General features: G+C 39.3%; 1 protein-coding gene and 1 pseudogene across 2 annotated transcripts; both read right to left on the minus strand.

Annotated features, from left to right (window-relative positions):
* Nucleotides 1-2,159: 2,159 nt before the first annotated feature.
* Nucleotides 2,160-4,540, minus strand: LOC306833169 (trace amine-associated receptor 13c-like). Its single transcript, XM_079358268.1, has 2 exons — nt 4,149-4,540; nt 2,160-3,957 (listed from the first exon to the last, which is right to left on the minus strand). Exons 1-2 carry the CDS (start codon nt 4,322-4,324, stop codon nt 3,147-3,149), a joined length of 987 nt encoding a protein of 328 aa, XP_079214394.1. The 5' UTR covers nt 4,325-4,540; the 3' UTR covers nt 2,160-3,146.
* A 3,474-nt stretch (nt 4,541-8,014) lies between these two features.
* Nucleotides 8,015-9,105, minus strand: LOC306832892 (trace amine-associated receptor 13c-like; annotated as a pseudogene). Its single transcript has 2 exons — nt 8,957-9,105; nt 8,015-8,827 (listed from the first exon to the last, which is right to left on the minus strand). The product of its transcript is annotated as a trace amine-associated receptor 13c-like (transcript).
* Between the last annotated feature and the right edge of the window lie 5,706 nt (nt 9,106-14,811).

A 14,811-nucleotide genomic window follows, 5' to 3' on the forward strand; every position in this document is an offset into this window, starting at 1 on the left:
CTGGAGTTAGACAGATGTGTTTATGTATGCAGTATTATACTGGAGTTAGACAGATGTGTTTATGTATGCAGTATTATACTGGAGTTAGACACAGATGTGTTTATGTATGCAGTATTATACTGGGGTTAAACACAGATGTGTTTATGTATGCAGTATTATACTGGGGTTAGACACAGATGTGTTTATGTATGCAGTATTATACTGGAGTTAGACACAGATGTATGTATGCAGTATTATACTGGGGTTAAACACAGATGTGTTTATGTATGCAGTATTATACTGGGGTTAGACACAGATGTGTTTATGTATGCAGTATTATACTGGGGTTAGACACAGTTGTGTTTATGTATGCAGTATTATACTGGAGTTAGACAGATGTGTTTATGTATGCAGTATTATACTGGGGTTAGACACAGATGTGTTTATGTATGCAGTATTATACTGGAGTTAGACACAGATGTGTTTATGTATGCAGTATTATACTGGGGTTAGACACAGATGTGTTTATGTATGCAGTATTATACTGGAGTTAGACACAGATGTGTTTATGTATGCAGTATTATACTGGAGTTAGACACAGATGTGTTTATGTATGCAGTATTATACTGGAGTTAGACACAGATGTGTTTATGTATGCAGTATTATACTGGAGTTAAACACAGATGTGTTTATGTATGCAGTATTATACTGGAGTTAGACACAGATGTGTTTATGTATGCAGTATTATACTGGAGTTAAACACAGATGTGTTTATGTATGCAGTATTATACTGGAGTTAGACACAGATGTATGTATGCAGTATTATACTGGGGTTAGACACAGATGTGTTTATGTATGCAGTATTATACTGGGGTTAGACACAGTTGTGTTTATGTATGCAGTATTATACTGGAGTTAGACAGATGTGTTTATGTATGCAGTATTATACTGGGGTTAGACACAGATGTGTTTATGTATGCAGTATTATACTGGGGTTAGACACAGTTGTGTTTATGTATGCAGTATTATACTGGAGTTAGACAGATGTGTTTATGTATGCAGTATTATACTGGAGTTAGACACAGATGTGTTTATGTATGCAGTATTATACTGGGGTTAGACACAGTTGTGTTTATGTATGCAGTATTATACTGGGGTTAGACACAGATGTGTTTATGTATGCAGTATTATACTGGAGTTAGACACAGATGTATGTATGCAGTATTATACTGGGGTTAGACACAGATGTGTTTATGTATGCAGTATTATACTGGGGTTAGACACAGTTGTGTTTATGTATGCAGTATTATACTGGAGTTAGACAGATGTGTTTATGTATGCAGTATTATACTGGGGTTAGACACAGATGTGTTTATGTATGCAGTATTATACTGGAGTTAGACACAGATGTGTTTATGTATGCAGTATTATACTGGGGTTAGACACAGATGTGTTTATGTATGCAGTATTATACTGGAGTTAGACACAGATGTGTTTATGTATGCAGTATTATACTGGAGTTAGACACAGATGTGTTTATGTATGCAGTATTATACTGGAGTTAGACACAGATGTGTTTATGTATGCAGTATTATACTGGAGTTAAACACAGATGTGTTTATGTATGCAGTATTATACTGGAGTTAGACACAGATGTGTTTATGTATGCAGTATTATACTGGAGTTAGACAGATGTGTTTATGTATGCAGTATTATACTGGAGTTAAACACAGATGTGTTTATGTATGCAGTATTATACTGGGGTTAAACACAGATGTGTTTATGTATGCAGTATTATACTGGGGTTAGACAGATGTGTTTATGTATGCAGTATTATACTGGGGTTAGACAGATGTGTTTATGTATGCAGTATTATACTGGAGTTAGACAGATGTGTTTATGTATGCAGTATTATACTGGAGTTAAACACAGATGTGTTTATGTATGCAGTATTATACTGGAGTTAGACACAGATGTATGTATGCAGTATTATACTGGAGTTAGACACATTGATGTGTTTATATGTAACCAAAAGAATAAAAGAAGGAGACGGCACACTTGCTCCCTTTTTTTGTGCATTTATTATGAGCACATCCCGTGAATGAGTGAGTGACGTTTCGAGCACAGCTCTTCTTCAGACTTCTGCTGTGCTCGAAACGTCATTCACTCACTCACGGGATGTGCTCATAATAAATGCACAAAAAAAGGGAGCAAGTGTGCCGTCTCCTTCTTTTATTCTTTGAATGCTGACCTTTGAGACAAGCACCTTACGGGATGTGCGCGACTGCTACGTTTACTTTATATGTAACCCCTCACTTCTGGTTCTGTCTCAGCAGACTTTATGAATCACACAACAACTTCTCTCAGATTCACGGCCTTTATTAATCAGCACACAGCTGTCAGGGAAACACAAAATATGATTGGTGATGATGGTACATGTACAGCAAAGCTCTAGCCCCCAAACTGAGATCGTCAGCCAGCTAAGGAGAAACAGTTCTTTTACAATGTGATTAGAAAAATATGAATACATTTGGTTTAAAAATGTAAAGTTCACTAAATGTTTACTCTTGACAATTCCAGACCTATGATTACGACCACCGCCACACAGGGGCGCTGTTTTCAATTTAAAGGAACCTTGCAAAGATAGAGATAGAAGATACAACTGTCTTTTAAATCTATGTCTCAAACAGAGTAAACACAGCAATATATTTTGACGAACTTCAATAATCTACATTACCCCTGTTACATATGTATGTTGTAATACACTGGGGTTAGATACATAAATGTGTTTGTACGTCAGTATTTCTCTGGGGTTAGATACATAAATTAGATACATAAATGTGCTTCAATCAGTTTATGTCCTAATTTGCTTACAGTTATGTTGGTTAAATTTAACATTATTTTGTCCTTTTTTAAGTGACTCCTAAAAGGAAGAATCCAGGATTAACCCTGTGTGCTTCAACTCATTGACAAGCTGTTCTTCTTTTCCCAAAATACATGTCAGCATGAGGTCATGTAATTATGATCTGCAAGATTACACACCCATTTCACAGCTATTGATGTCAACAGAAAATTGTTTCTGACATCAAAACGTTTAACAAAGAGCTGTTAATAAAAAGGGATTCAGATGTATTTATGGATCATAAATAAGTCTTCCCACAGTGTCTTTAAAGTATGTTGGCCTCCTGTGAGCCAGGTTGCAGTATCTGTAAAGTCACTATAAGTCTCGTAGCTTTTCTAAACCAAGGGTAAAAAAGGGCATAGATAGTTGGGTTGAGAGAGGAATTGAAATACATCAGAAAAATCATGAAAGTCTCAGTTGAGGAGCCAACAAAGATGTCATGACCTGCCAGAAGAACACAGTAATATGGAGAGTAACACATCAGAAACACAACTATCAGAATACCAAGTGTTGTTGCTGCTTTTATCTCAGATTTTTTAACTTTCATAGTTTTCGAACGCCGAAGTGAGACATTTGCAATTTGGGACTTCATGGCATGAGCCTGAGACAAAGCCACCACAAATACTCTTATATACATAATAATGATAACGGTTATGGGAATAATGAAGCTAACAACCAGATCAGCAGTTCCTAATATGTTAACCACACATTCTCCTTTGCAGGACATATACTTGCCTAGTTGCTTAAAGTTATCAAATAGAAGTAAAAAGCTATAGAATCCAGAACAAGTCCAACACAAGAAAACACAAAGTGCAGCCTTTTTTATAGTCACTTTTGTTGGGTAATGCAGAGGGTCACAAATGGCCACATAGCGGTCTATAGATATAAGCACCATGTTTCCTACAGAGGCAGAGATTGTGATTATGGGTATGAGAAAATACAACACACACATGAGGTCACCCAGGATCCAGCAGTTCTTTGTCAGGAGGACTTCAACCGGTATCACCAAGAGACCAATAATAAAATCTGAGACAGCCAGGGAAAGGAGGAGGAGGTTGGTGGGTGTGTGGAGCCGGCTGAATTAAGAGAATATCACAATTATGAACACTACAAACAATATTACCAAACTAGTGAAATATTTAAAAGCAACATACTGTAGTAAACATGCAACTTGAGTGATATAATCTAACAGCTCACACATTCATTAAAAACTGTTCAGCTACATTACTGTAAAAACTGGTTTTACATTTGTTGTAAGGTTACTTGCCTGAAGTGTGAGATGGAGATAATGACCAGCAGGTTTAGAAATGCAGTAAAAGCAGACATCAAGTAAAGCAAAATGTTAAGTAGCCCAGTGTTGAAGTCAGGAGGTTCTGGTTTCCTGCACGAGCTGTTAAGGAGTTGAGGAAAGCAGAGTTCGGCCTCTTTCATAGTCTCTGTCATTAGAAGGAGAAGAAGCTGCTGAGCTCAGGCAGCGCTCAGACACTCGCCCATGTCCTTTTTACTTATTGTAAAGTCCTGCCCATCTCTCCTCCCCTCGCTTGACCCTGACCTATCCATGCATTACCTGTCATTATACTGACATGCTGAATGCTTGTTGTCAAAAAGAAGTGTAAAGATGTACTCAAGTACTGTATGCAACAGTCAAAAACATAAAAATGGTATTTTCTTTGGTTTCATGGAAAGTGAAGTCCATCCATCACTCCATCCATTCACCCATCGTCTATCACCTATCCAGGGCAAGATGGCAGTAGCAGCAGGTTAAGAAAATTGACCCAAATGTCCCTCGCTCCATCATTGTTTTCCTTTTCCTACAGGGAGATTCCCAAAGTATTACACAGTAAAATCGGTAGGCCTAATGAACATTATCTAAGCATGTTCTGAGTCATCTTCTGGTCCTTTCACCACCTGAACTTCTCCCTGCTGTTCCTGTCAGCAATCTTGTTGTTTTGGTCAATACACAGCTCTTGACCCTTGGTGAGGGCTGGAATGGACATAGACTGCTCATTTGAAAGCAGGTGCTACATCAACTTGGCTGTTCATTTCCCATGTAATAAGTATAGCTTATATGAGGAGAGTTACCCTAATTATCTATGATTTCTGCTCGATTTTTTTTTCTTTTTTAGTCAATGGGTTCTTTAGTCAATGGGTTCACTTTTCAGGACATTGTAGCTTCTAACTGAATCTGAAGTTTAACTGTTTTAATTCTCTCCTGCATTTGTATTTCAGACATCTAAGTTGTGTTGAGCTGCTAGTGCTGAAAATACCCAATTTCCTGATATCAATCATTGTAAACTAACAAAAGGAGCAACCATGAGGGCTTTATGAACGACTGCTTGACTGTTCTCAAAAGGTCAGAGCGGACACAGGGATTAATTGAACAAAGCACAACGTCACAAAGCACTCTTCTGATTAATACGGGCAGATTGAGCACATTTATCCGTATTTGGCGGGTTACGGGGGCTAATTTCCAACGCTGCAGTGCACAGTTCTCTTTACCTCAGAGTGATAAACAGATGAACTGCTGTATCTGAGCATTTAACTCAGGATTGCTCAGTCATTTGAGAATTTAATGATGTAGCTCTCTGGCTAGATTTGGGTGCATTTGATAGTCTAAAGGGTGAAGAGAACAGATGTGCTGTAAAAACCCTGAGAAGCACCAATACTGATAAGTCTGGGCTCTGAAAGGGAATTGTTCACTCTTACATGCTGGGTTTGATTATAAAAGTTGTTCGCTTGATTGTAGCTGGTTAAATTGAAGTTTAAGCGCAGACAAACTACTGCCCAGCATAATAGTAATCTCTGAAGTTGCTCACCTATGAGGTTAAATCCTCTCATGAAGTAGTATATTGTTGAGAATAGAAAGACCCTGGCTGTAGTGTTGAAGTTCTAGTGGCTGGACAATGAAAGGTTGGAAGGTTGGACTGCCGGATGGCCTTACTAAAGGTGGGTAAAGTTTCATTTATTGAAGCAAACATAAGGGGGTGTAATCCCGTGTCTGCACAGGCCATTAAGGCCTGCAGTCCAAGGAGACAGCTTAAGGACTCTACATACTCTGTTTAAACCGCTTGCATAGGTTTTCTTCTCTCACATCTGGAGAGCAGCCCTCCCCTGACAGACCTGCAGCGTTCTGCCCAAGGAGTGGTGGGGGCCTTAAAAAGATAGCAGTTGAAACTAACCGTGTATGGCAGAGGCTTTTTCAAGGGTTTTTAGAGACACCAGTCTTTGCAAGGCCCCTGAATACATTTAGCAGCAGAAATTGAACCTGCAACTACGGCAGCAAGGTCTGAATCCTCTGTACATGGGACAGCTGCTCTACCAATTGAGCTATTTCAGCTTCCTGATGAATTTGTATTTATATTGCACATATTAAGATATGGCAGAACTCGAGATGGTTAGTTCAAATGTAGAATTAGTGTGTTGTGGTATGTTCTGATTAATTTTCTTGTTTATTTCTTCGTTGGTTGAATTGTGGGTACAAGAGGTACATTTTATATCAAAAACATGGTTTGGTAAAGTATTGTTGAAATTAAAACACCCAGCTCTAATCTCTGCTAAGAATTTAGTTTACTGTTCACTTTTAGATATGTTTTTTGGTTTAAGCAATATTTGCATCACATGCTGATGCAAACTTGCTGATGTCACCCTTTGTATAGCAACAATGTCATCATACAGCACTAATGAAAGCAGGTGTGAAAATATTCAGCACCAAACACAGTCTCTACAAGCCGCTAATTATACACTGGGGGTGTTTCAGATCCTTGTTGGATTTTAGAACACGATGAAGTTTAAACTCTGAAGTTGTGTACAATAAATGTCATGTTTCCAAGATTTAACTGAATGAAAAAAACAAAACTTTTATGGATATGATCTCTATAGTCTCTCTACTTTCACTAGTGTAGTGTCTACAAACACACATGAGTAAATGATTGTAGTGCAGATGTACTGTGTGTGACTAACACAAGGGTCTATGTTGTCTTTGCTCTTTGCTTTTTTTTTTTTTAAATTCACTTTTCAGCCTTGTACCTTCTCCCTCACTGTTTCTTCTAGAAACTTGGTTTCAACTGAATATGGTATGGCTTGGTGAGATGTGTGGTATATAACTTTTGTTGAGGCTAAAACCTTTCTGATGGTTAAGTGATTAAGATACTAAATTATTATACTTATAGCAAAAAGAAAAAAGAAAAATGAGTAGCCTTGGGAGGGTAAGCTGCTCCATTGTACCATGTCCATGACAGAACTGGCATTATTTGCCCTGTATCAAAAGTTCAAGAATTTGAAATTTCAGTTTGACTTTTATTTTATTTTTATGGCATAATAGCTACAACTTCATCTGACATACTTATATGTATTGTGTTTCCAAGTTTGTCCTGAAAAAATAGATATAAATGAGATGGTTGTGCATTACTCCTGTGGGATTATTCCTGCCTTTTTACAGATGTTGAGGAGAATCAGTACACTGATATGACCGGAATGTGCAGCTGTAAGGAAATCATTAGGGATTTGGATGAGGGTAGTCCCGGTGCTCTGGTGTTTTCTAAATCCAGCTTGAAGGGGTTCACAGAGCTAATGGTTCGACATATGTTAAAATAACAACTTATTGTTCCAAGATGTTACTGAGGAAAGGAAGTGTGGAGATTGACAGGTCTACAAACACCTGAAACAATGGAATTGATTTCCCAGCCCAGGTCTGCCCTTTATCTAATGTCTAATTTGAGATAAAAATATTAAACCTTAAAGAACCAATCAGTGAGCTGTGTAGTGGGTGAGATGGTAAAGTTCTCTTACTCTCTGATCAGACAGGAAGAAAATATGCTATGTTGAGGTGTCCTCCTTCTAACTTCAGATTCTGGTCCTAAATGTTCTGGATTTGTCTTGACCAGAGAAGATCGGCGTTTTGAAGCTACCCCCAAACGGCCGTGGCTTAAGGCTGCTTATGTGCTGTTCGGAAACAGTATTACATCGATCGGGCCAATAAAGAGAGAAAGGAAGAAACAGCTTTAGAATATGACCATTTTAGTTGTTTCAAAATGGCATTATCATTTCTTGCCTGAACTGTAGGGTCACATTAACATAGTTAGACATTTCCTGCAACAGAAAAATGGCCCTCTTTCAGTCACTCCACAGTACCCTTCAAAGTATGTTAGTCTCACAAGAACCAGGTTTGAGTATTTTTAGTAACAATAAGTTTTAAAGATTTTCTAAACGAGGGGTAAAAAAGGCGTATATCAAAGGGTTTAGACACGAGTTGAAGTAGAACAGACAAATGACAAAAGCAGCAGAGGAAGCGTTGAGCAAAGTGTCCTGTCCTGGCAGCGTGACACAGAAATATGGGCAAAGGCATAAAAGAAACACAACTATAACAACACCAAGAGTCCTGGCTGCTTTCATTTCAGATATCTTGGCAGTAACAGTTACTGAACTTTTGATCGTGATTGCTGCAATATGAGACCTCATGACACGGGCCTGAAGCACAGCCACAACAAAGACACGTGTACAGAATAATGATGACGGTGACAGGACCAATAAAGGAAAAGAATAGATCTGCAAGTCCAGCAACATAATCAACAACAACCACACACTCTCCAGAGCAGAAATTAAACTTGCCTGGTTGTTTCAAGTTATCTTTCATAATGATACCGTTGTACAGAACAGACCCAACATATAGAAGTGCAGATTATAGCTCCTCTCACAGTCACCTTTGTAGAATAGTGAAGAGGGTCACAAATGGCAATATAGCTTGACATATCGCTTGATATGAGGACCGTGTTTCCTACTGGTGAGGATGTAATTATGAAATCTAATATGTAATAGAGATTACACATAAGGTTGCCAAGGAACCAGCAGCCGTCTGTGAGTATGATTTGAAAGAACATAAAGAGGCCCACAAAGAAATCTGAGACAGCCAGAGAGAGGAGGAGGATGTTGGTAGGAGTGCGAAGCTTCCTGAAGATAGAAAAACAACACACATTTTTGCATCAATTTTCATTTCAGGTGGCAACGCAAGACCAAGTCAGTGTAAAATTAGTATTATGACAGCACCCATGTTAATAAACAGATCAAATAAATGCACACTTGAAGTGTGAGATGGAGATGATCACCAGCATGTTGAGAGTTACGGGGATCACTGAGATGAAGGACAGCACAATGTAAATCAACAGTGTCCGAGTGAGAGTTCTTTGGCCTTCTACAGGAGGTGTTGAGTTGTGGAAAGCAGAGTTCATCTTCCTCCATCAGAGAGACAGTGGGGCACAGATGGGAAGTTTCCAAGCTCAAGCAGTGTTTTGAGCAAAGTCCAGATGTTTTATAATTAATGTGGAGCACTTGTTCCTCCTCTAATATTCCCTCTTTCTTGGGGACTTATGGGCCCCTCCCCTTGCTCTATATACTGTCTTCAAAAGTTTGTCTTTCAAGTTAAGTCATTCTTCATCATCTCCACAATTCAACTTATCTCAGCTCGACTCTAAGTTGTAGAACAATATAGAACAACTGAATTTCTAATACAAGTTGGGACAGTTAGGGCTCAGTGGTAGAGTGGGTGTTCTCTTAACCAAAAGGTCTGGGGTTCAATCCTCAGCTCAGCTATGATGTGTCTGATGTTTCTTTGGGTAAGACATCCCCAAGTTGCCCCCGTTTCTTCATCAGCAGTGTGTGAAAATTTATGAATGTGTAGGTGTGACCTGCTGTGTAAAAAGTACTTTGACTAGTCTGAAGACTAGAAATGCGCGACATAAGCTCATTTACATTGAATATGATTTACAAAACACCATGTTAACAGAAATAGCACTAAGAACATGAAACTAACACCCTTTGATTATTTGAGGGAATTAAATGCCTAATTTTAAACAGTCATGTTTCAAAACAGTTGAGACAGTCACAACAAAAGGCAGATTTATTGCTGAAACCTCATCTGATGTACGTTGCTTCAGACGAAAGCGTCTGCTAAATGAATTGTAGAACCAAATACCTCTGTTCGAATTTGAAAGACAAGAACATCGTCACTCACGGCTTCAGCATCTCAATATGCTCATCTCAGTACCTGGGATCTTGTTCATGCTGGACTGTGAGCTAGTTAGCCATTTATGTCTCTTTCTACTTTTAAAAAATCCAGATAAGTAGACTCAGAAAAATCCAATAGCCTGTTCCATATTTTTTATTGATTATAACATAAAAGAAGATAAACCATACAAGTATTTTTTGCTCTTGTTGATCCCTAAGACTAAGGTTTGCAGATTTTTATTTGAAACAATGCCCACAATTCTTGTAATACCAGAAACAAAAAGCATTTTTCCATGATATGTAAGTCACTAATTTGATTAATGATTTGCACATATATCCCACAGCATCTGTTTATGACATCATGAAACAAGAATGCCCCTAATCAAATAAACACCTTTCCAATACAACAGTAATCATTTTTATTATGTAAAGAGAGACAAAGCCAGAAACCTGAGGAAAAATCTAAAAAATTTCTCATGCTGGAGATGTCAGTGTACTGATAAAGTTATTTTAAGTAAGCTGGAATAGATTAAGGACAATCATAACTGGTGTACTCTTCATAGGGATGGATCCAAGACCAACTTATATTGGGTCTTGACCTCACCAGTCACTCTGAATCCCAATGAAACCTGGAAAGGCAAACAAATCTTAGTTATTGTGATATTAATGAAGCTTAGCGAAAGTTCAGTAAGGAAGACTTTAAGTGATCCACAATCAGGTTTCTCAGTCACCCTTTTTCACGCTATCTCATTTCCGCTGTCATTCTCGAGCTGTCAGTTTGGGCTGTCCGCAGGTTAATCAGCTGTCTGTCACCGGACCTCATCTAACCAATAGCGCAGCGTTCCTCCTTCGTTTTCGGCCTATCATCGTTCAGCTCTCCTTTTAAATATGATCCTTTTTCTTCCCTAGTTCTTTCAAGCTGGCTTCGTGCGCTCGTTACGGGTAATTTCATCCCATTTGATGCAAGATCAGTAGGTAACGTACCTTTCTGTGGACTTTCAGCTGCAGTTCATCACAGATCAACCTCATACTCCGTGGCTATTTCCATGCAATCAACCCACTCAAGCAGCTAGCCGGCAAACAAGAACGCAGCAGCCTCTCACTGGTAGGAAGTCGTCCTCAACCTGCAGGTATTCTTCAGGTGGGACGCAGCTCTCGTGTTTTCAAATCCGGAAAATATTACTCATCCACCGGCTAATTCCCGGTAATTCAGATCGTAACGTCGATCACATGATGTTGTTCTGTTATCTCAAATCAGAATAATCACGCACTGCTCTTTGAGAAAAAAAAAAAAAAAAAAAAAAAAAAAAAAAAAAAAAAAAATGCTAAAGTCATCCAGCATGGCTATTTCTTGTTTACAAAATTACGTGTAAATGGCATTCACGAACTACCGGAAATAGAGTATCGTCCTTTCAAAATAAAACCGGAAATGAACTTCAATCACTATAGTTCATTTAATTTCATATCAAAGCATAGAAAATATTAATCCCATGTAAAAATCTCGGTTCACTCATCATCAAGTAGTAAAAAGCATTATTCAGGTCATTAATTTCAATAGGTGAAGCAACTGCTGCAGCAATGTAAGGCTTGTCTCCACAATTGAGCCATTCAGGTTTCTGCTGTTAACTCTGTATGTCCTGAAATAACTGATACCATTAAAACTCAAAGATCTCGACAACTCATGGCAAGCCAATGCAAATACCTGGTGGTCGGAGGTTACCGAATTTCACAATTGCAAAAAAAAAAAAAAAAAAAAAAAGTTACTCAGTTACATAAATCAAATTATTCTGAAATAATTAACGCAAGCTGTTTCTGCTTGCAACACAAGCAAACTGGTTTAGCAAATTCTAAATCAAGAATCGCATCTCAGAGCAAGCAACCTTGTCGGCAACTCATCTCAACACAAGCAATCTACATGCTGGAAACGCATTTCACAGGCATATCTCTTTCAGCGGGAACTGATATTTACAGGGCATAGAGGACTCTGTTGGAAAAGATGTTCTAATCCATCGCACTATTCAAGCAATTTCATTCAGAATAGAAAACAAGCAATTCAGCATTTTCCTCTCCTGTGCGTCCAGAATCAACTTCTATCATCGAGCGCAAAGTTCTCTTAAATCTTGTCTAACCCAAATACCTGGTGGCAGTGGTCTTCAAAATTCTACCATTTGTTTGCTTTTGAAAACTTTGTTATTTCTCGTTTTAATCAAATATTCTGAATTTAGGATAATTTGTACTACACACTTAAATACAAGAAGGATCTTAAGTATCAAATGTTTAGTGGTTTAATTATTCTAACCATGTTTTTCTTTTTTCTGTCATAAAAGGTCTCATTTTGCTTATTAATCTTTGCAGTGAATCACTATAAGTTGGGTTTCATCTATGTTAAAGGAAAGCATGGCAGGCCCTTAAAACGAGCAGCAGCATCTAGTCCACAAATTTAATAGCGTTAACAAAGCATCAGTCACAGCCATATTATTGGCAAATCATCAATATCAGCCATATCGTTGGCAAATCACCTTTCACAAGTATATTTATGTGGTATCGCTTATTTAATGGGTAAAGTGGTCTCTGTGTAAAATCTCTCACAAGCATTATCTCAATGCTCGGCTCACAGGTGTAATTCTTCTGTGGCAAAGCATCTTTAAATGGGCATAGTGGATTTTGTCGGAAATCTCAATGCTAGATATCTTTCAGTCGGCAAAAAAAAAAAAAAAAAAAAAATCAGATCAAAGGTTTAGTCGCGTAGGGTGGCTTGGCGCACCCTTGGAGATAGGGTGAGGAGCTTGGTCCCATGGAGGAGCTTGGAGTTGTTATGGAAAATTTTACTCCATGTGTACAATATGTGTTGTACGAAGGTCTCACAGAATCTGTCATATAAAATGTATCTGAAATGTCTTAAAACACTACATGCACAGCATATTGGGTGTTTTGTTTCCCATCATTTTGTCCCCTTTACTCTGTTTCTCACACTCTGTACATGTGGGAAGAGTCACCCAGGCTCTTTCTCACTGGACTCCATCTCCTTCTCAGCCTTGGGAGATGGTAAATAGTCATGTAGTCTCTTTTTTTCACACTAGGGGATAGATCGTGCCCTGCCAGGTGGGCAGGGGCTCTATGTGGCGTGATGGGGGAGTGATCTGTGTAATGTGATGGAAATGTATACGTTTTCATGTTTGCCTTTTTCTCTGGGCCTCTTTCTCTCCTCACCGTGTGAGAGAGGGGTCTTCGAACGCTTATCTTGCCTTCGAATAAATGTTCACCGAGACCAGATCGATCTTGGGGTTCCTTTTTGAATAGATCTTCTCACTCTTTATTTTCACTCTTTGGTAATGGAAAAATTCCACAACAGAGTAGAGCCGCTACTCCTTCACATCGAGAGGAGTCAGTTGAGGTGGTTCGGGCATCTGGTCCAAATCCCCCCTGGTCGCCTCCTTAGGGAGGTGTTCCAGGCATGTCCCTCCGGGAGGAGGCCTCGGGGTAGACCCAGGACATGCTGGAGAGACTATGTCTCTGGGCTGGCTTGGGAATGCCTCGGGGTCCCACCGGAAGAGCTGGAGGAGGTTTCTGGGGTGAGGAAAGTCTGGGCGTCTCTGCTTAGACTGCTGCCCCACGACCCGGCCCGGATAAGAGGCAAAAAATGGATGGATGTTTAGTGTTTTAACTATTTCTAACTTACTGTTGTGTTTTCTGTTTCTGTCATAAAAGGTCTAATTTTGCTGTTATTTGTCTTTGCAGTGATTCACTATAAGCTGGGGTTACATCTACGTTCAAGGAAGGCATGGCAATCCCTTAAACAAGCAGCAGCATCAAGTCCTCCGCAAATTCAATGCATCAGTCACAGCCTTATTGTTAACAAAGCATCAGTCACAGCGATAGTATTGGCAAAGCATTAGTCACAGCCATATATTTGGCATTGCATCTTTATCAGCCATATCGGTGGCAAATCTCCTTTCACAAGTATATTACGTGGTATAGCTTATTCAATGGGTATAGAGGTCTCCGTAGTAACATCTTTCACAAGCATAATCTCAGTGCTTGGCTCACTGGTGTAATTCCTCTGTGTCAAGCATCTTTAAATGGGCATAGTGGATTCTGTTGGAAATCTCAATGCTAGATATTTTCATTGGCAAATCATCTTTATCAGATCAAATGTTGAGGGGCTTAACTATTTCTAACCAACCGTTGCGTTTTCTTTTTTCTGTCATAAAAGGTCTAATTTTGCTGTTATTTATCTTTGCAGTGAATCACTAGAAGCTGGGGCATCATCAGTCACAGCCATAACGTTGGCATCATCAGTCACAGCCATAACGTTGGCATCATCATCATCAGTCACAGCCATAACGTTGGCATCATCAGTCACAGCCATAACGTTGGCATCATCATCATCAGTCACAGCCATAACGTTGGCATCATCAGTCACAGCCATAACGTTGGCATCATCAGTCACAGCCATAACGTTGGCATCAGCATCAGTCACAGCCATAACGTTGGCATCAGCATCAGTCACAGCCATAACGTTGGCATCAGCATCAGTCACAGCCATAACGTTGGCATCAGTCACAGCCATAACGTTGGCATCAGCATTAGTCACAGCCATAACGTTGGCATCAGCATCATCAATCACAGCCATAACGTTGGCATCAGCATCATCAATCACAGCCATAACGTTGGCATCAGCATCATCAGTCACAGCCATAACGTTGGCATCAGCATCATCAGTCACAGCCATAACGTTGGCATCAACATCAGTCACAGCCATAACGTTGGCATCAGCATCAGTCACAGCCATAACGTTGGCATCAGCATCAGTCACAGCCATAACGTTGGCAACAGCACCAGTCACATCAGCATCAGTCACATCAGCATCAGTCACAGCCATAACGTTGGCATCAGCATCAGTCACAGCCATAACGTTGGCAACAGCATCA

This window comes from Symphodus melops, assembly GCF_947650265.1.
Source record: "Symphodus melops genome assembly, chromosome: 12".
In the NCBI taxonomy this organism is placed as follows: domain Eukaryota; kingdom Metazoa; phylum Chordata; class Actinopteri; order Labriformes; family Labridae; genus Symphodus; species Symphodus melops.